At 43.7% G+C, this 23,214-nt stretch overlaps 1 protein-coding gene across 1 annotated transcript in view; it reads right to left on the bottom strand.

Annotated features, from left to right (window-relative positions):
• The window catches only part of DPY19L1 (dpy-19 like C-mannosyltransferase 1), a 519,970-nt gene that overhangs the window by 383,656 nt on the left and 113,100 nt on the right, over positions 1–23,214 (bottom strand). The window contains exon 5 of the mRNA XM_085607487.1: positions 3,266–3,386. Coding sequence (XP_085463613.1) covers positions 3,266–3,386 — 121 coding nt within the window. The remainder of the gene's footprint in view (positions 1–3,265; positions 3,387–23,214) is intronic.

The raw sequence follows: 23,214 nt of genomic DNA, 5'->3' as shown, positions 1-23,214 counted from the left end.
CCTGCAGACATCCCGGGGTCCTACCGCCCCATTACTCTAATGAACGCAGATGTCAAGGTGTTTTCTAAAATTTTGGCGAAAAGGTTATCTAGGGTAGTCGAATCACTGGTAATCCCTTCTCAGCACGGGTTTATCCCGGGTAAAGGAACAACTCAACCTATCAGACAAGTAATTACGGCATTTGATGCGGCAGGCACTCTAGGAGACCCTATGGCAGCTTTGTTCCTGGATGCTGAGAAAGCATTCGATAGGGTCTCCTGGAGGTACTTGTGGGAAGTCTTGAGATGGTATGGTATAGGGGCAGGATTTATTAAGGCCCTGCAGACCTTATATATAAATCCGACGGCCAAGATAAAGGTCAATAGAGGACAATCATCCGCAGTTGAGATACAGAGAGGAACAAGGCAGGGATGCCCCTCTTCTCCTCTCCTCTTTGCTTTATATCTTGATCCCTATATACGCAAGTTAGAAAGCAATGTTCAGATTCCACCGCTAGTTTTAAATGGTTGTAGTTTTAAGACATTAGCATATGCTGACGATGTGGCCATCCTGACTGCAACACCCTCAGACGCTATCAGGGTAATTGAAGAAGAAGCTGCACGATTTGGACAGTTCTCAGGATATAGTTTGAACAACGGTAAAACTCAGATAGTAAAAAACCAGTGGGTAATATGCAATGATGACAGGGTGGTGGGAGCAGCAACCTATCTAGGGGTGCAAATTACAGCAGACGTAGATAAGATTGTTAAAAACAATATGACACCTTTAATAGCCCAAGTCAAAAGGGATTTGGAAAAAATGAATAATCTACACCTCTCACTGGTAGGCTGTACAAACATCATCAAGATGTTGGTTTTACCTAAATTTTTATACTTTTTTAGGTCTATACCCCTGCTGTTTGAAGCCAGCTGGTTCAATGGCCTAGAGACTATATGTAATAGGTTTATCTGGGCACACGGTAAGACCCGGAGGGCCTATAGGTTTATGTCACTACCTAGGGAAAAAGGGGGTTGGGGGGCACCTGATTTTCGATTGTATTATATGGCAACTGTTTTACAATATATACAAGGATTAATAGGGGGGAATATTGATAATGTAAGAATGCATAATATGTCTACTGAGGTTTATGCTGTTGTGTTAGGGGCAAATGCCTACAATTCTTTTTTAAAATGTATAGATTTCAGCTACTTCAAGAGAACCAGATTTAAAACTGTTAAGGCAGCAGTTACGGTATGGAACGCTTTTTCAAAGAGAGTTAAGATGGGGAGGTATAACAGATGTGTCCTTAATTAATAACAGATCACTTCCAGCGGAAATATTTGCTGATCAGATAATGGCAGAGTGGGCAGTGAGGGGGGTTACGCAAGTAGGAGACTTCTTCTCCCGGGATGGTTTTAAGCAATTTTCGGATTTGAGAACTACATTTGGTATAGACAACAGGGGTTTTTTCAAGTATTTGCAGATTAGAAGCTTCTTTAAAAATAAAACGGGAGGCCCTGCAGGCTTTAACAAAATAGAAATAATGGAGAAAATTAAGTTGATGGGTGATTGCTCAATAAGGTCGCTTTATGCAGCCCTGCTGAAAGAAAGCCAGGATGATTTAGAGAAATTTAGTATGAAATGGGCAGATAAAATAGGAGTTGAATGCAATTTGTTTTTCGAATCTTTGAACTTAGAACGCACAATATTAAGTGCAGCCCCTCTGCAGTCTCAACACTATAAAACATATTTTCTTTATCTTACGCCTGCAAGGATTGCAAAATGGGGTGGGAGTTCGGGAATTAACTGCCCTCGCTGCGATGCGTTAGAGGCAGATAGTATACATATTTTCGCTACATGTCCCCAGTTACAGACATTGATTAAAGAGATAGAGGGGTTTTTAGCAAGGTCCTTGGGTATAGTGATCTCTCTAGCACCATCTTGGATCATGTTAGGAGTGGCTGAAGGGGAACAAGAGCAGCACGCAGAATTCTTGTTTGTAATAATGGCTGTCTATAGATTGACAATAGCTAGGGTTTGGTTAGACAAAAACCCCCCAAAGTTTCAAACGTGGTTAGCAAATACGTTGTACGCATACAATATGGAGCAAAATATCTATGCTCGGAAAGGGAGGAGAGGAAGACGCTTGGGGAGAAGGATTTGAGAGCCATTAAGCAACTGGAAGGAGAAGCAAAGTAAGGACGAATAGGGGGGGGGGGACGGGAAGAATCTGGATTTCTTTTATTTTTTGTTCTTTCTCAATGTTTATTTAAGATTTCCTTTAGTTTAAACAAGGTGATAAAGAATTTCTTTTATGTGTGGCATACTTTAAAGCTGGAATCTATATAACAGAAATTAAGGAGAAGATTGTAAACTGTTTAATTTAAGTGATACTGTGCTTACTTTGGTTGAGAAAATTAATTTAATAAAAAAATTTTTTTTTAAAAAAAAGAGTCTTAAGTAGGAATAGTGATTTTTTTTAGGACTCTGACGTCACAATGTTTGAGGTGTGTTTGGACCCAAGGTACATTCCTACCCACAGTATGGGGATGCCCTGTTATTGTTTACTACTGGGGAACAAATGCATTGGACGTTGGAAGAGTTTTGTGACTGTTACTCACCATGGGCAGGCAGGTGGAATACTGTACGGTCACGACGGCTTGATGCGCTCCAATTACTACAGACATGGACTTCTTAATAACCAAATGCGCACAATGGGGGAGGGGGGGAGTGACTCACCCACCCTAGGAAAACGGGCAACACGTATGGACTTCAGTGCAAGCAGGAAGAGGTCTCTTCCAAGGCAAGAGGCTGTGAGAAGAAATATATGAATATTTGGGGGCCTTGAGAGGAGTGCTTTCACCTTAGGTGCTGCAAGTGTATTCAACAAATGCGATGTGTTGTACTACTAATGAAGGATCTATGCCCGACATTGTTATGTTTATTAAGTTGTAAAGATAATTCTTTAGTACATGTGGAAATAATAAGCAGAGTTATAAAACAAAGTAGATTTTTTAAATGATATATTATTTACATCTTTTTGAAAACAATCTTAATTACTTTTTTTTTTTTATAAAATGGTAAAGGCAAACCACAAACGGATGGCAACAGCACGAGTGAAAAGTACACACAGACTTGATTTGATTCGCAAAGAAAAGTGATGAACTGATCATGTGTGATGGTGGAGAAACTCCCCTTTGGCAGGGCTTGCAGAATGTATTTTTCATAAGACTTTCAATAAATATTCTTCAGAAACCAATCATTAATCCACCAAATTAGAACTTGCCTTCACAGCTCTCGACAGAGCTCAGCCCATATCCCCTGTTGACTGTCCAACAGGTCTTGGTTTGATATCCGATGAACTCTCCAAGCCATCTGTAAACACGGAACATAAAGGCCAGCACCACCTGTGGGATAGAAGGGTTTCAAAGAACTCAGAGCTCCGTGCTAGCGCTTGACAATTTGCCAGGATTTAAAGACACAAGCTACATGCAGGTATTATACATGTTGGGAATCTGAGAATTTAGGCTGATTTTCAGCAGTTTACCACAGTGTGCCAATCACAACAACAGCCATATAGATTCGATCGAGTAGCATCGATGTCTGATTTTCCCAAATGTGTAATGAACCTTCGATGAGAACCTAACAAGGGACAAAAGTTATATGCCTCTCCACCATTTTGATGTAAACCAAATACACCTGCTCAACTGAGCACCGATATGAAAAGGTGGGAAGATTTTCAGAAGCAGAATTAAAACACACGGCGTGTCGTATGAATCCTATTTGTAAACCAGTGAAGTGCAATTTACATCCAAACTGGTTTGCATATGGGAATGGAATTTGCAATGCGATCTATATAACAATAGGTCATATTACAAATTGTGCTTCCCAGGTCGTAACAAAAATGCCTACTGAATATTAAATGAGGCAGATCACAATATGAGCCCCCTACTGGTCTTTACATTTGCATTCCCAAACGCAAGCATTATGTTTTTTAAAGCAGCGTGTGCCTATGAAAGCAGCAGGTACTGTCATTTATTTTATTTTTTTTAAAAGAGGGGGGGGGGGGGACCTTATGGCTGGGAGGGAGCAGGTGCTGGTTCACTATTAATGGACCACTGCCTGCGCCCCCCCGAAACCACCAATATGATTTGGAAAGAATTATTATGTTCAAATAGTCTATATATATGGTAATTACCAGGAGATTTAATGCCCACTGGGGCTATGATCAAGAATTTTGATATACATATATGTATGCTGTTGATACTTCCAATGTTTCTTTGATTTACCTTATTTGAAATCATGCTAAAAGAACAATGAATTCAATATTTGATATGCATACTAAGGGTAATGGTAATTTGAAGGACTAGCCCAAAATGGCCACCATGTTCCACACAACAAACTGACTGGTTGAGGGTTTAGTCTGTTTTCACTGTTTAAGTAAATGTTTAAAATGAAATTGATGCTGAATGCATCTATGACCCTGATCAAGGCGGAATGCCGAAACGTGTCTCTATGTGTCATTAAAAGCTTGGAATCAAGTCTGTTTGTGTCCATGAATTTTCTACGTACGTGTGGAGATTGAATTTGAGATATATATATATATATATATCCATCCGAAAAAGTTTACCTCAACGAAGGAGCCCACATGGGTAAGTATTGCTATTCAAATTTTAATCAAGGCTGTAGCGAAAGTCGGTAGGATTACAAACAGCATGTCCATACAGCCGACGCGTTTCGGGCCCCTGCCCTTTGTCACAGGCTAGTTCATACTGGCGTGCAAGATGAATGGCGCACCTGTATTGCTTTAGTACAGCGCCTCAGTGGGCATAGCCGCTTGCACGGCATCTTGGTACTTGTAGTGTCCCCTTAATATTGCTCGAGTGAGCCGTCGTGCAACCCATAAATAAATCACATTAAAACCCCAGTGGGTTGCTTTATATCCTCCTTTCCAAACGCTTACACCTTACTGTCTTGATTATCCAGCTCCCGTCCTGTAGTGATGTCAATCAATTGGCGTCACCAAGGTCTGCTTGGACGCAGCGGGACTCATCCATGGCTAGGCACAGCCGTTAACATCCATCCGAAAAAGTTTACCTCAACGAAGGAGCCCACAAGGGTAAGTATTGCTATTCAAATTTTAATCAAGGCTGTAGCGAAAGTCGGTAGGATTACAAACAGCATGTCCATACAGCCGACGTGTTTTGGGCCCCTGCCCTTATATATATATATATAAACATTTAATAACATTTCATTTTCATAACGAAAAAGTTATGAAGCATATTACAATTTTGACTTTACTCTTTCTTAAAACCTTTAAACATAGTTTAGCAGTTTTTAATTTACTGGTTTAAAATTGTGGGAGTTGTGGTAATAACAGCGATACCCTGAATTTGATAGGCGTGGTAAGGAACTATCAGTTCGTAGTGCTGTAGATTCATGTGCTTTGCATACTCCTGCCATCTAGTGTTGTCCCCAAATGTCTGCAACTTCTTTTTCTGCGGAGAAGTTTGAGTCACATGACCCATTGTGACTCCTCCCTTATTTCAGAATGCACCAGCACACGGGCTCCACCTCAGATCGTTTTCCGCTCCGCAGGTGAGTAGAGTGAGTGGAGTGTGTAGAATGAGTGCACTGAGTATTATAAAGTGAGTAAGTGAAAATATATTTAAAAAATCTGTGCCCATGACTGCCTTCTCAGCAGGAGGGTGGCTGCATGTGAACCTACAACATTACACACAATGAACAGATGGTTACAGGGTAACAATTTACGTTTTTACCATGTGTGGCTCTAAATACACATGGTCTGCATAGAGCAGTCCCTCTTCAAAGCGGTGGGCTAGGTAGCAGATGATGCAGAAGTTTGATGGAGTTTTCTTCATACCATTTGGCCAACTCAAGAATATCAACGAGCTAAAATCTCTACAAAGTAGTGTTTGTCAAGGGTGTGTGGCATTGACCAAGTAGCAGCCTTACAGATGTCCATTACAGGGATGTTATCCACTAAGGCTAATGTGGCACCTTTTCACGTGTAGAGTGTACTTTGGATCTCTTTTGTTAAAGGGGCTGTGCCCATGTAAAGCAGAATGGTTTCTAGGCCACTAATTTATGTTTATCACCAACCAGGATAACGCCTCTACTATGTATCAATCTCAACTTAAATCAACATATGCTAAATATCCATATGTGAAAATTATAATCAATAAAATCACTTTTCAAATTTCTGATTCCTTAATATTTTTATTTTATGCCACCACATCTGAACACGGAGTACTGTAAGCACATTTATACATTTGATCACTTCAGAACCATGATCAGCACAAAAAACGCATTCATGCAGAGAATGTAATTATTTGAAAGAATTAAAAATCATCCTGTCACCTAAACTCGTGATATGTGCTATAGTCAGCAGAAAAATAAATGTTTAGCAAAGGAAAATAAAAGTGTAATATTGATCTTATTGATTTAAATTTTCACATATGGTTTGTAGATTACAGTTGAGACGGATTTATAGCAGAGCCATTATTCTGGTGTAAAACATATACAAGTGTGCTTTTCGAGGCACAGGAAAATTGTAATTGGCATTAGCATTACAGGTTTGTATACATATTGCTATCCACCTGGCAATTACAGCCTCAGAGTTGGCACACCCCTTGTGGATTTGGTGAAAGCTACAAAAATGTGGTTGGTGTTTCTAAATAGTTTAGCTCCATCATTGTAATACATGTGCACACTTAACATCCAGAGTGTAAAGTGCCCTTACAGGTACAGACTTTGGTTGTGGAAGAAAAACAGGTAACTCAACAGTCTGGTTCATGTGGAAAGACGAGAAACTTAGGCAGAAATTTAGAGTCGGTAAGAATGAATGGCTCCCGTATTGTAAGAACTTGGAGCGCACTAACACATCTAAGGGAGGTCAATGCTATCAGGAAGGACATCTTCCAAGACTAGAAATGTATGTAACACTAGTGGAGAGGCTCCAAAGGAGGGTCCATTAGTCGTGTGAAGACAGCATTAAGGTTTCAGACAGGTGCAGGAGGTGTCTTTGGAGGAATTACCCTTTTAGACCTTTTATGAAAGCTTTAATAACAGGGATCCTAACAATAGATGAATGCAGTCTGTTTTGTATGTATGTTGCAACTGCAGATAAGTGTAGGCATATGGAAGTGTGAGAGAGTAGTGTAAAGATGTAGGAGGTTGGAAATAAGCTCCTGTACCGGGACTGTAAACAGAATTGTTTAGAAATACAGTAGTATGCGAATCTTTTTTACTGAGCTGCGCCTCAGTAAAAAAGTGATTTTATTGATTTCAGTCAAAATTCCATTCCAGTAAACTAATTATTGTATATGATTGCAATACCATACCAGTAAAGATGCATATTGATTCAGCAATAATCAGTTTGTTATGTAATAACAATAACATTTCACTAGAGATCCTAACTGATGCAACAGAATAAACTTATTTCACACCATATGCTGCAACACTTGGTGCTTTTTGCATGGCTGGAATTTTAAAGGCAATTTTTTTGGCAGAACAAAAAACTACATCATCAATACAAATTTTGGGCATGTGTGATACTGGTGGCAACCTAATCCTATCTAACACTCTACAACTGCTATAGTACTAGAAGGGTGTCTGGTGGGTTTGTTCAGAGGGCTATAAAATGATAAAGGCAAAATAAAAAGTGAAATTAAAACACACAGTATCAAGGGTGGTGTTCGAAGATGGTTCTTTATGATACCTTAGGATTGTCTTGGTTTAAGCGAGGAAAGCACCTAAATGAGAAGCTGAGTATGGGCATAGTCATTACAAATAGATACCTCTTTTTGCCTTTCATGATAAAAAGTTACCAAAGTAAGTCATAATCGATGCCCAACTAAAGAGTATTAAAGGGGTTGGGCTGGTCACGTCCAAATAAGCCCATGCAGTCCAGTCTGGTTTCTGGCATTGTATAAGAGCGGCATGTAATCGGGGCCCATAGTCAATACAGTAGATTTATGGATGTGTTTGGAGTACACCTGAAATATAATGGATAATTGTCATTGTAAGAGCTGATTATAAATGGGGGACTGTAGTCAATACGAAAGAGCAATGGATGAGTTTGAAGCTTAACTCAAATATAGATGGTAGGTCCTTCATTTGTGTCTTTAGGTCGGAGTCCCATGTGAAAGAGGCCCGAGTGGCAGCCATATTAAAGGTGATATGTCCTACATAATTGTTCAATTAAAAATTTACTTCACTGGATTGTGTGGAAAGAACCTTCAGTTTTAGCTTGGGTGAAAAAGATAATAATGGATCAGAGTAAACAATAATGAGCTCTTTGAAAGCGTCCATCTTGCAACAGTTTACATTTATACAATTATGTTTATGAAATAGGGTCTGATTGACCAGTCCCAAGTTCAGTGGCCATATAAGTTGGACCATAAATTAGAAAGAATAGAGTCTAATGTAGCAATTATTGAGAGGCAACCATTTTGAAGGAGTTATTTTAAGAAAACTAAAATTGAGCAATGGGAGCGCTGTCGTTATTTCTTATAGATCTCTAGTTAGCCATTTTTTAAAGAAAATGGTTATTGAGAAAGCCACCATAATCAAAACGGAAAGGACAATGTCTATAGAAGATATAACATTAGAAACATGAAGTCGCAGAATAAATCAGAAGGTTGGGTTAAAGACTAATGGTGTAAAGAAATGAGGAAAAAATGAGAAGAACCAGTGAAATTAAACTTGATAGCACATAAAAGTATTTTTGATGCAAGAACTTCATAACAATGGGCTAATCCACGTGCACTGCTCATGTGCGACCATGGTCTGCACTTTAAGTACCAACAGTTTGATGGGCGGTATTCCTGTTGCAGTGTGATCCTTGAAGACCACACCTCCCTCCCCAGATAGGATAACATGGTGTTAACTTTTGCAGTCCAAAAGTAACTTAGCAATAACATTGTCTATCCTAATGATATAATTTTGCATTATGGCTTACAATTATGTAATGCATATGGTTACTTTTTGTTTACAGATTCCAATTCTATGTAATCACACCAGAAAAAGATTGGTTCATAGATTTCAAATGTCTAGATTCAGTACCACCTGAAATGTTTAACCTTCTGTGCAAAAAGGATGGGTGTGGCAATACCAACAAACTTTGCCAAAGCTAATAGGTCTGTTGTAACTGTTACTTTTTAAAATGTACTATTTTACCTTCAGATACCACAAAAATAGAAAAGACAAAAAAATAAAACATTCAACTGCATTCATATGCTTGTAATACAAAATTAACGTTAAAAAAAAATTACACATCATTTTCATAGAACAGTACACATGCTTCCTAGCCAGCAGGTATGCTTAGACAGGCACAGAAAACATTTTTCTTTTTTTAGTTTGTTAGTATATCCTGTACATCCCATAAAAATAGGATTCTTACTTTTGAAAATAAAAGGTTCTGATAACTGAATTACTGCAACAAAGCCTTAGATTAAATTAGTAATACAAATGTAAAAAGAAAAACAAACTGAAAGAAAAACACATATGCTTATAAATATCTGGACCACCAGCTAGGGAATTCAAGTGTCCTTTAAGGCGGATGTTCATCTGTAATCAGACAAATTGCAGTCGCTCACATTGCCTGAAATGGGCTGACACCTTGCCTTTTATGTGCGTGGGTGTTTGGAGAACAAAATGTGAATGACAGTTAAACTGACCAATCAATGATAAGAGCCAACAGTGCAAGTGCTTTTTATTTCTGTCTTTTATGAATTCATCAGGCTAGCTCTAGAAAAATAGCTGAAACTGCCTGTCGGCGAGGAAAAAATACAGAATGTCACATTGTGAAAGGGACATTGTGGGGAGGGGTAGCACGCAGCGTTCCAATGGCAATCATGTTTGCTCCTCACAATGCCCATGGATGCCACTAGAACAGTAGAAGTCGTCCCTCTTAGACATTTCAAATGTTTACTAACTGACAAGAGCAGGCAATAAGCTTCCAACGTTTTAAGACAGCAGGAACATTGACAAAACATTTGTAAACTTCATTACCAATCACAAAATGGGATGGGTGGGTGGGGGGTTTCCTCGTGATTCAAAAAATAATCACATTGTTGACATTGTGAGTCGCAGACATATGCGGCAAGAAGTGTCACTTTGGTACAATGCCTGCCACTTTGTGAGGCACTTCTACTTTGCAAAGTAAAAAGACTGCACACGCGGGCACTATATTTGGAGAATTTTGTTGTAAAAGGAAACATGTGACTCATTAAAACTATATCTTGAGGGAAGACGCACCTGCTCGGTCACCCACATGCGATTGCGGGCGGTATCCTATACCTCATAGGCAGTTGGGTATAGCAGCTGCTACCCCTAATTCACCACTTGATAACCCTTGGTCTGCCCTCGCTACCTCTGGTATCAATGGCCATGAGGCAGTTACAAATATAGAAAGCTAACAGAATGGCAGCTATTAAAACATTTTCCATTGCTGCTTTTCAATCCCAATACAGAAGCTGACAATTATTTTCAAAATGTGTGTAGAAAACAATCTTGATGTTTACGTTAATGCATGAAAAGGAAAATGTTACTAACCCTACAGGCATCTCTTTGTAGAACGTAGATTCTGTAGAATCTAGTGTTGGGTCTGACACTTGCAAGTTTATTTTCTTCAAAGAAAGTTCTATGAGTCACATGACGCACTGTGACTACTCCCCTAATTGGCAACTGCATGGGCACGAACTCCATGTTAGGTTGTTTTTCGCATAGCGGGTAAGAGTAGTATGGAGAAAGGATGGTGAACATATGCATTGGTAAAAGAAGTTAATTAGTAAAGGACAAAATCTGTGATCACATTGGTACGCTTCCAGGGAGGATGGTGGGCACATGTGAATCTACAGCACTACACTTTACGTACAGGTTCTTATAGGGTAACATTTTCCAATCATAGCATGCGTTGCTACAGATACACATGCACTGCATAGATTGCAAAGAGGCACCCCCTACAAGTGGTGGCTAGTGTGTGAATGATGCAGATGTCTGAAATAGAGTCCTGAGGCTCATATGGCCAACGATGGCCTGTTTCCTAGGTAAGATATCCACACAATAATGTTTAGTAAAAGTGTCTGTGGTTGACCAAGTTGCTGCTTTACATAGGTCAGCGAATGGAATATTCCATAGAAAAGGTAAAGTTGCTGCTGTTTTTTGTGTACAGTGCTCCCTGGGGGTAACAGGGAGAGCATTGTTGCCACTATGATAGCAAGTTTAGATGCACTTCACTATCCATCAGGCATTGCCTGCTTTGGTGAAGGGCTGGCCCTTATTTGGTTTTGCAACGGCTATAAACAATTGCTCAGCTTTGTGAGAGTGCTTGGTCCTGTCAATGTAGTACATTAGAGCAGGTTTGTCATGTGAATGGCATTTTCTGCTATGGAGTCCGGTTTGGGGAAAAAGACCAAGAGCTCTGTGGTTTGATTGAGATGGAAAGGACTTTGGGGAGGAATTTTGGTATAGTCCGGAGCATCACCCTATCTTTAAGAACCTGAAAAGGGGAAAGTAACTGGAGAAGGCAAGAGTGCATGGCTTACAAGGAGTTCAAATGAGTCTAGTAAACACTCCAATGAGGTTCTATACTGATACGGGAGGAACTGTGAGGGATGATTCTTTTGAGGCTTGTGATGAAGGCTTTAACGACTTGTATACGGAAAAGGGAGGAATGCTCCCCGTTTAACATGTAAGTGGCTATGGCTACTAAATGAAGCCAAATAAAAGTGTATGTGAGGCCTGACTTCTGCAAGTGAAGACGATAGCAAATTTTGCCCTTAACTGAGGGTTTTAGGTTTGGGGAAGCAGTAATGGACACATCTCTTCCAATGGGCTGGCTAACAGTCTTGTGTGATAAGTGTACAGGACTACTGTAGAGTGCCCATGCATACTTGTGGAAGACGCAAGTAGCCAAACTCTAGGACCTCTCAGGTGCCAGATCACTGGATCGAGCTGCTTGGGGGTCTAGATGTATGATTTGACATTGACTTCTGGCGAGAAGGTCCAGCATGTTGAGTGGCCTCTTGCGGGGGCTGACTGCCATCCTGAGTGGTGCTGGGTACCAGGATTGTCTGGCCAAGGTTGGGGCTACACTGATACGTCTGAGAAGATTTTTTTGCATCACTGGACCCACAAATGGGAGAGGCAGAAAAGTGTAAGCAAAGAACCCTGACCAGTTTATACATTGTGCATTGCCCATAGACTATGGGTACCTGGAGGCATTTTGCAATTTCAGGGGTGGTGAATAGGTCTAGGAGTAGGTTGTCCCAGTGCTGGAAGAAGTGAAGCAAGAACTGCATGTGGAGTTCCAACTCATGGACTTGAGGATGAGTCCTACTGAGAGTTAACATAAAGGAATGAGAAATGAAATCTGAGCAGTTTCTTAGATAGGCTTGGAAGGTACTCTGTATGAGGTGAAAGCTGTGTGGGAGCGCCCACTGCCATGCCTTTTGTGCTTGTATTAACAGAGAAAGAGAGAAAGTAGTTTCTGGATATGGCTGTCAGGTCTGTTTCAATTAGTTTTTGATTGGTTCTACTTTACTCTGCATGAGGGGAAGGAAGGCTCTAAGGAGAGGTGAATGGCAAGGAGCTCCAAGAAGCCGATGTGGTGTCCTGGCGATGAAGAGCCCATACTGCTTGTATGGTCTTGTGTTTCAAATGGACTCCTATGCTGACTTGAGAGGCATAGATAGTGATGATGACTTGCAGAATGGGGTCTAGGAAGGGTCTGACCTGCAGCAGATTGTGGCTGTTTCACCACTGAGAGCAATGGGCACTGGTGTTTACCAACAACAGATCTTCACCATGACCCTCCGCCTGTGATCACTGAGCTGTGAAGCACTTTGTAGAGGGTGCTTGTGGAGCTGGACATGGCAGTACTGTGGGGATACAGAAAGCCATTATGTCCAGCAAGTGCATGAAGGTTCTTACTGAAAGTTGAAGATTTGGCTCAAAAAGAGGTAAGAGCTGCTAGAAGGCTAGCACTATGTGAGCTTGGGTAGGCGTTGCCAGTGACCCAGTTTGGCACTGCTCCTAGAAAGAGGATTTGAAGGAGATGTAGGTGGTATTTTGTGGCATTTATTTAGAACCCGAAGGTTTGTAGGATTGAAATGGTAGCCTGGTTCTCTACCACTAGGCACTCTGTGAAGACTCTTGCAGCAGTGGTGATGCCAATGGGGAGTACCTTGAGAGGAAGCCTGCTTGCATGCTATATGAACAACCATGGATTCTTGTAGGATTTAACCCCTGATATAGGCCAGGTCATTGGCAAAAGGTTTCTGCTTTACCTCGACCCGTGGTGTTACAAACCTGGTCGGCTTAGCATATGCTTTAACAGTGGGAGGAAATGGACGGTTCTCACCGACTTAGAGAGCGTTTTCATGAAGAAATAGTCTTCCACGTACAGAACATGTAGATCCACTTCATGTGGTTGCCTGTTGGATCACCTTGTGGTATGCTGTGGTGTCGTCTGGGGGAGATGCCCTAGCTGAGTAAAGGTCGAGGTCTGGATCTCCAAGGGGATCGAGATCAGCAGCAGTGCCATGGGTTATCTGTTGCACCAGGTTGAATGGTGCCTTGTAAGGGTTGCCAGGGCTAAAGGGGCGGTCTTCCCCAAAGGAGGAGTGGTGGGATCCCTCTGGTGAATGTGTAGACAATAGAGTTGGAGGAGGTAGCGGAAGTGGTCGTAGAGTAGAAGGAAGTGGTACATAGGGAAGAGAGCTGGTGCTTGTGTGTCTCTTGGGATTAGTAGCTGGAGGGGGGGACTTCAAAGTCAGCTGTCCCTTGAAAGTTAGTTTCCTCTTCCGAAGTAATGTCTCCGAAGACGTTGTCGGCTGCAGCTTCATGAAGAGTTTTCCCCCTTTTGGGGATAGATGCACAGCCAAGTTACAGTCTCTGTAGGATCGGCTGCTTTGAATATTCAGAGCTGGCTGCTGATGGGATCCTCGATGCAGATGGTGGCTTTGGTGCTGGCGGCTGCCTTGGAGTGGACAGTGGCCTCAGAATCAAGGGTAGCCTCAAGACTTGTGGAGGAACTTGGGGCTCAACGGCAAAGGTGGTCAGAGTCTGGTCTAGAGGCAATGCATAGACTGCAGCAGATGGCTGCCTGTTAGTGGGAGGACTCTATGCCCAACCCCGAGGATGGTGCTCTGTCCCTGCGTGAGGCCTCCTGGGAGTCTGTGCAGACCATCCGGCGGTTGTCGAGGCGAGGGAGCTGTCTTGTTCTTCTTCCTTCTGGTTTGAGTCAGAGAAAAACACTGGTTTTGATCTGAGTAACAGCTGATGGGGTAGAACGCCCGAATGCCTGGTGTCCTCGTTTTCTTTGATGTCGAGCTGGGCCTCCTCTCCAAAGATGTCAGGAGTTATTGTCAGAGGCCTGCCTCTGCATCTTCTGATGAGCCCACCTTCTTTCTCACTGATTCTGAATTGTCTTTTTCATGTGGAAGGTGAAAAAGACATGGCACGTAGTGTTGCTGTGGTCAGGGGAGAGGCAGAGGTTGCATACCTTATGGCGATTTGACTACAGATATTTGGAGTGGAAATTGAGACAGTATTAGAATGGCGCTCGTTCAATTACTATGAGTCCTTTCTCTATGGAGAAGTTGCTGAAGTTGAGGGGCGTGTGGCCCCGAAGAGGGCTGGAGGCCCACCAGTTCGAAGTCGATGGTTAAGTCAGTCTCCAGAGGCTGTTGTTGGGAAGAACACAGACAACAAAGGTTTTCACAATGATCGGAATCAAATTTCACTATACCAGCCAGAGCGGAAGCGTGAAGAATGCAAAATCAATCGAAGCCCCAGTAATTCACACCAAAACCCAATTGCAGAAAAAAACTATCTAATAAGAAGTCGGTGCCCAGGTGCCTAGTCAACTAAGGGAGGAGTTACAGTGCGTCTTTTAAAGAAAAACATAATGCAAACGTCTGAGCCCAAAACTAGATAGGAATATGCAGAGCATATGCATCCACAGCAACACACAAATTTCCTTTCTCGAGTTCTAAATACACTAACAAGTCAAATACTTTAAGTGATACAGTTTGTCGACTTTACCTGTACAAGTTTAATAAATAGTTATTATTTGCAGCAATCCCTACAGGTTTTCTTCATGTTTAAAAACTCCCTTAACTGCATAGATAAAACTATTATTTGCAAAGTCAACAGATCAGGCCTCCATTTTCAATCCCACCTAATATTTATTTGTTTTAAAGCCAGTTGCTGCAAAAAAACAAAAGCAAACGCCAACGAAAAAAGACTGATTATTCATTTTCCTCTTCTGATCTAAAATAGACCACCCAACACACATTGCGACGCAGGCACTCCATAAGAGGACGAATAATACAAATAACAGTCAATCGCATAAGATGAGAGAGAAATACTGTTCTGGATGGAAAAAAGCCTGCACTAAGTATATTAAAAAAAAAGCTAACAAGAGGTCTGTGCTGTGATAGTCGACTTGAAGAGAAAGAGGAAACCATTTAGGTCTTGCCTAGGCAGCACAATCGAAGTTTCTTCAAGCCATCTTTTTCATTGGTTCCTCTTACTGTCCAATGTAATTGTCAGCTTTTGATTGGTGAATACACTTAGTAGTCCCTCCTTTTTGACTTTTGTAACCTCCCATGAGGGACTGCCCTCTTACTTGTGCTCCTACTTATTTCATTTACCATACCTTTTGGGCACTCTTTTGTTGTAGTCTTTTCACTTTTGAGCTAACATACATACATTTGCATTTCTTTTTTTCCTGCTCATCAGACTGTTTCCAGGGTGCATGTTCCCTAGACTTACCACTCCCGCACACAGCATTAGTATTTCTTTGTCTCCTGCTCATCAAGGGCTTTACTGAGGCGCCTGTTCCGTGAACTTCTCCCTCGTGACCCCTTTTTTTCTTTTGCTACTGCAAATGTTCAACCATTTTTTAATTATATTTGCAACGAGTTACATTTATTTGGTACCATCAGCATGTTTAACGAGCCGACGCAGTTCCCCAGACCCAAAATCGGCAGCTCTGTTTGTTACACCACATCTCTAACTTGTTTCATTTACTCTTATGTTTGTTGTACATGCTTTATTTGTTCGCAGCTCATCCTTGTCTTGGTTATACAGTGAAGAGACGTTTGTTTGCGTGGAACTGAGTGTCTTTTTGCTTGTTTTCCACTGCCCGTGCTGGCTGCAGGCATTTTATTGTAAACACCAGTGCCCTGGATCGGTGCTCTTGCATCTTGGGCCTTGGTATTGTCAAGGCAATAGAACTGAGTAGTGGCAATGTTACAGTATTGTTATTTGATTTCATATTTGTATTTTTTTGGTTTCTGCTCAGAAACTATTGGTGGCACGAGAACTCGCAAAGACTAGCAAAAGGCTGTGTGCGCAAGATTACACATGTTTAAATAGGGTGAAACCTCTGCTATATTTTCTGGTAAACCCGGTCAGAAATCATGCTTTCTCTGATTCAGTTGCATCATTTAATTATTATCTTTCTTCCGTCCTAAGCCTATGGTTAGTGAAGCATCACCCACTGCGAAAAAGAAAATATCAAGGCAGGGCTCGAACTCCATTGCATTTCACATTGCAAATATTAAATTCTGACCTAAAAGCAGACAACCAGAAACCTTGTGCAATATTCCCTATAGTTCTAGCTGGATGTAGAGCCCACTCCAAAAGAATGACAGGTGCAATGTCGTACTTAGAAGCAGAAGCATAGTAATGCATATCTAATTCTACAGAGCTGTAAACTAGTACTTACAAACATTCTATTCTGAAGAACAGATTTATGGTATTTTCAACAATTCTGCTTTATTATGCGGTACAGGAAGACAAATGTGTTCTTGTTGCACATTTATTATGTTTTTAAGTGAACCTAGTTGTATGTATGTTGCTGTTTATTTTGTTGCTCTATTCACTTCTTAGCTGGTCCTCTGCCATATTTTTTTTACATCTTGAGAGTGGATCCAGCAGCCGTTGAGTCTCCCAACCCTACTTTGGGACGGGATCACCACTGCCACCTATATGCTGTTGTCATAAGGCCATTTTATTTGGGAGCGAGCTCGATGTACATAAAACCAACCATCTGCTTATTGCCTTAAAAACCAATATATTCTCTTTTCCAATGCCCAACCTGCTGCTGAAGCCTATTGTGCCTGTACCAGTGGTGGGTTGGTAGGCTCAGTGGCTCTCTAGAGCAACTGTTCGGTCACAAATCCAGCACTGTGATTTATCACTCACAAATCTCCTTTGGTGAAGAGGGCAGTACCTTCCAATCCACCCTGGGCCCTCCAAGTCCCTCAGTGGTGTGGGAGTAAACGTCATGGGAAATAACAATTTAATTTACCATACTGCGTGGTTCTGTAATTATCGCATATCTTATAATCATCACACAAGCAGAAAAAAATACAGCTTTCATCAGAATCCGGACAACCGAAAGTTCCGTAATAAAGGTCTAACTATTGATGTTTATGCATACCAGTAAACACAGCAGCCTATTGTTAACTTAATGATATTCAATGGGTTTTGAAGCAATTACTTTGGCACTCCTGTGGTTAGCTGGATGTCAGTTAAATACATTCTTGAGCCATCTTCACATAGGTCAAGAATTGAAATGGGGCAACAAAAAAACTAAAAACACACACTTTTTTTGTCTTCAGCAATTCCTCAAGCATTTAGACTCCTTCCATAATAGGCCATAGCTAGATGGTTGTAATTATGATATGACCAATGCGTTTGGTGCTTTAAGGGTCAAAACATTGGCAATTCTCTATTTTAAGATTGGGAACAAAATTGACTATGAACTGATTTTTTTCTGATTTCCAAGCCAATCTCTATTTATCAATCTAGATAAATTGTTCAAGACTTGGCACATAATACAAGCTTATGCCAATTAAATATAATTGAGTCTTTTTTACAATAACTTGTTGGTATAATTGCTGTAATAATTGCTGTGCAATTATGTTTAATCATTTTTAAACATAGTAACACAATCCACACGAATACACTCCACCCCATGACACAATTGCAATCAGCATAACTTCACTCAATGTCACACACTTCCACACCACATAATTTAGCACTATACAATTCCATTCCACACCGCATAATTCAACAAACCACATAATTCAAATCAACACAATTACACAACACATCACTGTTAGAAGGTGGTACTGACACTATGGGCCGCCCGGATTTTTTGAGCACCTAATTGTTGAGCTTTTACTGTCGGGGAGCCTCATAAGTTGGGACTCACCCACAGTAAACTCAGGATGTAAGAGACTGCATGGGGATTTTACTGGTGTTCCCCTGGCTTGACCAGGCCACTGCGCAGCAGCTGGAGTAAGGGGCACCGGGCTGGTTACATGCAGACACATGTGTACATGCGTGTGCACACGTGTACGGGCAGCTCAGGGGAGATTCCTAGCGTGTGCAGTCCAGGAGCAGCTACAAAGTGAATGGTGTGGCAGGACTTATGCAGTATTGGGTGGAATAGGCTTTATACACTGGAAACATGCCAGGGAAAGTCAGTGTGTCTTACTGTGTTTTCACTTCATTATTTCCCCAAGGGAATGTGGGGCCCATGGCTAAATTAACTTCCACAAGGCCTACAGTTTCCAGACATGCACTAAAGTCCATTGTATTGGAGGTGAAAAGAAGTATTCTGCAGAGTCCAAAGTCATATTTGTACTGCTTTTGGGTCATCCAGAACTGTCATATTTCTGTGAGCCAGCCAGGATCAGACCCAGGCTGAGGGCTGACCTCAGCTGGATGGATTGATAACCTTTCTTCCACAAGCGAGGGCCTCCTCTCCACGAAGGGAAGATGGGAGGGGCTGCAGGCCAATCCATCAACTGCTGTCGCTGGGTGCCAGGCACAAGGCTGCACCAAGGAGGGAAGGCAGCGTGAAGGAGTTGGGTTTCAGAGGCCATGTGGCCAGAGAGACTGGACAACGCCATTTTGAACAAACCCAGAGGCTGGACAAGGAGGGAGCAGGGGCAGGAAAGTGATGTGTCGCTGTTTGATAGGACCAACAGGGACTTCCTGCCAGCCCCCTACTCAACTTTTAAAAAGTGCTTGCACAGGAAGAGAAGCTCTCTGGGGTGTGGTCTGCTGAGGGTGAAGTTGCTGGAGCCTGGCGCAATGGGCAGTTGGAAGGAGAGACCCCCTGACTGCCCCCAGGACCCTATCAGCACCAGAAGAAGAGCCCAGGACTGGTGCACAGAAGCAGGGGCCTCTGCGCAGGGAGAACAGAGTCCCAGAAGGAGAGCCTGGCGAGAGGCTGGCGCAGGGAGCCAGTGAAGACAGCACCCTGCTGAATCAGAAACCCTGAGGGAAGAGGAGAGTGTTCCCAGTGGCGGGGGCTGGTGAGTCCCAGAAGGAGAGCCTGGCGAGAGGCTGGCGCAGGGAGCCAGTGAAGACAGCACCCTGCTGAATCAGAGACCCTGAGGGAAGAGGAGAGTGTTCCCAGTGGCGGGGGCTGGTAAAGAGGAGCATGAAGTGCCCCATAATGCCTCGCCAGGAATTTGGAAATCTGCTGTTTTGGTACTTTGTGGCCCCCAGAGGAGTGGGGCCACCCTCACTTGTGAAAAGGTGCTGGGGGAGCGGCTGGGGGAGCACAGTCTCCCCCCCCCCCCCCCCCCCAGCACGAAGAAATCTGCCATTTTTGTGCCTGGTGGCCTCCAGAGGAGGGGGTCAACCTCATCTGTGAAAAGGGGTGCAGGGGGGCGGCAGGAGCACCGCAGTCTCCCCCAGCATAAAGAAGAACAGTCCACCCCTAAGTTTCATGGGGTATCTGAAAGAATAACCCCTCAAGCGCTCAGCAGAAGGGCTGAGTTGGGGATGTCTGGAGAAGGGCATCCCCTGGAGGTGAAGTGGTGTAATTGCACCGAAATGCATTTACTATTGGTTATTTCTTTTTAGGTGGACTGAAAGTCACATGTGTAAAGTGAAGTACCTGTGTAAGGTGATGTTAAGCTAAATGGAGTTATGTTGCTGGACCCTCCTGCTAGGGGGTCTGGCTGTATTTACGTAATCCCATGCTTTTGTGATTCCTTTTAAAGTGAAGAGGCACACTGCAGGAGAAGTGTAGTTGACAGGAGTACTTCTTTTGAAGGGACTGTAAGTCACATGTGTAAGGAGATGTCATAGGCCAAGTGGGGCTATGTGGCCAGACAGTCCTGCTAGGGTGTCTGGCTGTATATGAGCAATCCTGTGATTTCATCTGTGATGCCTTTAGGGGCTGTAATTGCCATGCATTCAAATGATCAACCAAGGTGATGGAGTACTGTCATTCTAAAGTGTGCGTAAACATGGATTCTTGCTGCTGCGCTTAGGTGAAGACCCAAGACTGATGGCCCTTAAGATATAGAGGTGCCTACTTTATGGTCAGTAGGAGATGCTTAGTCAGGGTCATGTGTCACCAAGGCAGGTTTACCCCTTTTTAATGCTTGTTGAGGTAATGAGGTGGGTCGCCACTGGGATGGTGCCAGTGCGCTGGGCCCTCGCTCCAGGTTATGTTTAACTAACTGCATTGGGGGCAAGTTGATGTGCATACATGAGAGTGGTGGTACTAGACCCCACCCCCCCTGCGGGAGGGGTGGAGATGTTATGCAATGTCACAAAGTAATTCCAACAGCTTATGTATATTTGTAAATTGGTGCATGGTATTTAGTGTGTGTGTTTAATAAATGTACTCTTACTTTTATAAAGCAAAGTACAGACTGGACAATCAATTATTGAGTGTTATTTTTGTGCACCTGCAAATGGCGATTACTAGCCCACACCACCTCCCTTGAGTAAGCCTCAGACTGCTCTGCAACGCTACCCTCTGAGAGTCAGGCGCTACAATTGGGTGTTTGGTTCCCAGTGAAGGACAAATGTAGTCATGTTATTTGTGCAGGCCTCACAGATGCTGCCTCGTTTTCCAACATTGGTGTCTAGCGGAGGGAAACATAGTATCCCATTCTGGTGTGCATTTATAGCATTTGATAAGTCCAGTTTTGCCACACATTACCTATGCAGCAATGAGCAAATGGAAGAGCGCAAGGCTCTGAGAAAGGTTCAACGTTTTGGTTATGTGAACTAAAGGTATGGGAAAGGAAAGCCCCGCGCCCATATGTGTCATGTGAAGTTATTATGGTTTATATGTAAGCTGTATTGATATGACCGCCCTATGTTGATTATAATGTGCTAGCGGGATGGTGCTTTCCAGGAAATGATTGCATACAAATGTTCTGAGCCATATTGTACACCTTTGAACCCTAACAGTACATACACTACACCTGCATGAGGAGGGTGTCTCCTCAAGAGATAGGGACAGCAACTGATATCTACATCACAGGTGGGGGTGTAGGAGTGGATTGACCTTCAAGGGGGACAGGAGAAGTAGGGGTCCTGGGAGGTTCCCGCGCTTTTTAAGGGCAGGGAGGGTTTCCACAGGAGGGGCCCCAGATATCCTTCCCCCACTGGAAGTTTCTTGCTAATGGCGCAGGCCAAAACCACTGGAAGGGTGGGGCAGGAGGTTTCTTTATCCCAGGTAGTCGCGCCCCAGGGGTTCCCATGGTGGGGGACCCCAAGAACCTTTTCCCACAGTGGGAGGAGGGTGTGGTAGAGTTGAGTGTCCGGCAGGTCCCCCCAGATTAACTGGTGGGGAGGTGAGCAACCCAGGGGTGGCCCCTGGAAGTGGGTGGCCCCCAAGGAGGGTAGTTCTTGAGTGATGGTGTGTAGTGGTAGCCCCTAGGTACCCTAGGTGGGCTAAGTAACTGACCCAGTGGAGATCTGAGTGGGGGCGATGTGCTCCCTAGTTCAACGTGGAGGGTTAGTGGTGGACCCTGAGGTGTCAGGGTCGGGTGGCTGGTGACCAGTCAGGTAGGCCCTGTGGGTCTTGAACCCCAGGACCAGGAGCATGGGGGTGTTCCTTAGCTCGAGGCAGGAGGTGGACTTCTGCAAGGTAGTACCACCCTGGACACAGGTGGGACCCAGCTTAAGTGAAGGGACCCGGTGTTTCCCCAAAGGGGTGGTGCAGGCCTAGCCGGGATCTTTAGGGTCCCTGGCTGATGGAGGTAGTACCGCCCTGAAGCCAGGTGGGGCCTATCTTAAGTGAAGGGACCCTGTGTTTCGTGAAGGGGTGGTGCAGGCCTAGCCGGGATCTTTAGGGTCCCTGGCTGAGAGTGGTAGTACTACCCTGAAGGCAGGTGGGGCCTATCTTAAGTGAAGGGACCCTGCTATTCATAAGGGGTGGTGCAGGCCATCCAGGGACCATGTAGGTCCCTGGGCGGTCTCCCAAGGCGCTGCAGGGAGACCAGGGAGAGCCATGAGAGGTGGGCCTGGGTCTAGCTAACTCGGGGCCCACAGGCTCTCTAAGGGTACTCCGGGAGGAGAGCGCACCTCTCGGAGGGAAGGGTACATAGGCCCTGTTCTCGCAGCGGAGAACAAGGAAGGGGTCTAGGTTCCCGGGGTAATTTCCGGGTGGAGCTACTGACAGGGGGAATGAGCTGTAGGATGTCTGATGAGGCACCCTCTTTGTTCCTCCCTGGCACTGCCAGTGTGGTGGTGAGGCCGGTCTGAGGTCCTATCAGGGAGCCAGGCCAGTGGCCAAAGGGTGCTTTTCTGTGTGGGGAAGCACAAGTGGCTGTGCTTTCTTTAGGGAAGACAGTCATCCCGAAAGGGTGGTGGCAGCAGAATGACCTCAGCGGCAGGGTGAGGGTCCAGAGAGATTGCATCTTTGGGGTGCAAGGACCAAACGGAGAGAGGGTACTGGTTGGAACAAACTCTGGAAGGGAGACCAGCTAGTGACCCAGGGGATGGGATTTAGACCTATCCCAGAAGACCGCATCGGTGCTGAGGCACTGGACCCTTGTCCGGAGAAGTGGTAGGCATAGTGTTGCATGCCCAAGGGCAAAGGTGAGCATAGTTAGGCTGAGTCCATGTAGACCATGAGTGACCTAGAGGTATCTAACCTAGAGCCCGGAGGGTTCTTAGGGTAGTCTGGGATCCCTGTCATGGGTGGAGATTTCATGGATGGGAGGAGTAGGTGGTCTAAGCGGATAACTGGTCAGTAAGGGGGGTCTGGTCAGAACACCTTATAACTAGTTATCGCTGACTACGGGAAGAGTACCCATGTAGAGTGGCTACTTCTTCCCTGTAGGAATCAGCTGGGCGCGGCGTGTGTTAGAAGGTGGTTCTGACACTATGGGCCGCCCGGATTTTTTGATTTTTTGAGCACCTAATTGT

This window comes from Triturus cristatus, chromosome 5_2, assembly GCF_964204655.1.
Source record: "Triturus cristatus chromosome 5_2, aTriCri1.1, whole genome shotgun sequence".
Taxonomy (NCBI): Eukaryota; Metazoa; Chordata; class Amphibia; order Caudata; family Salamandridae; genus Triturus; species Triturus cristatus.
This window is presented reverse-complemented; position numbering and strand designations above follow the sequence as displayed.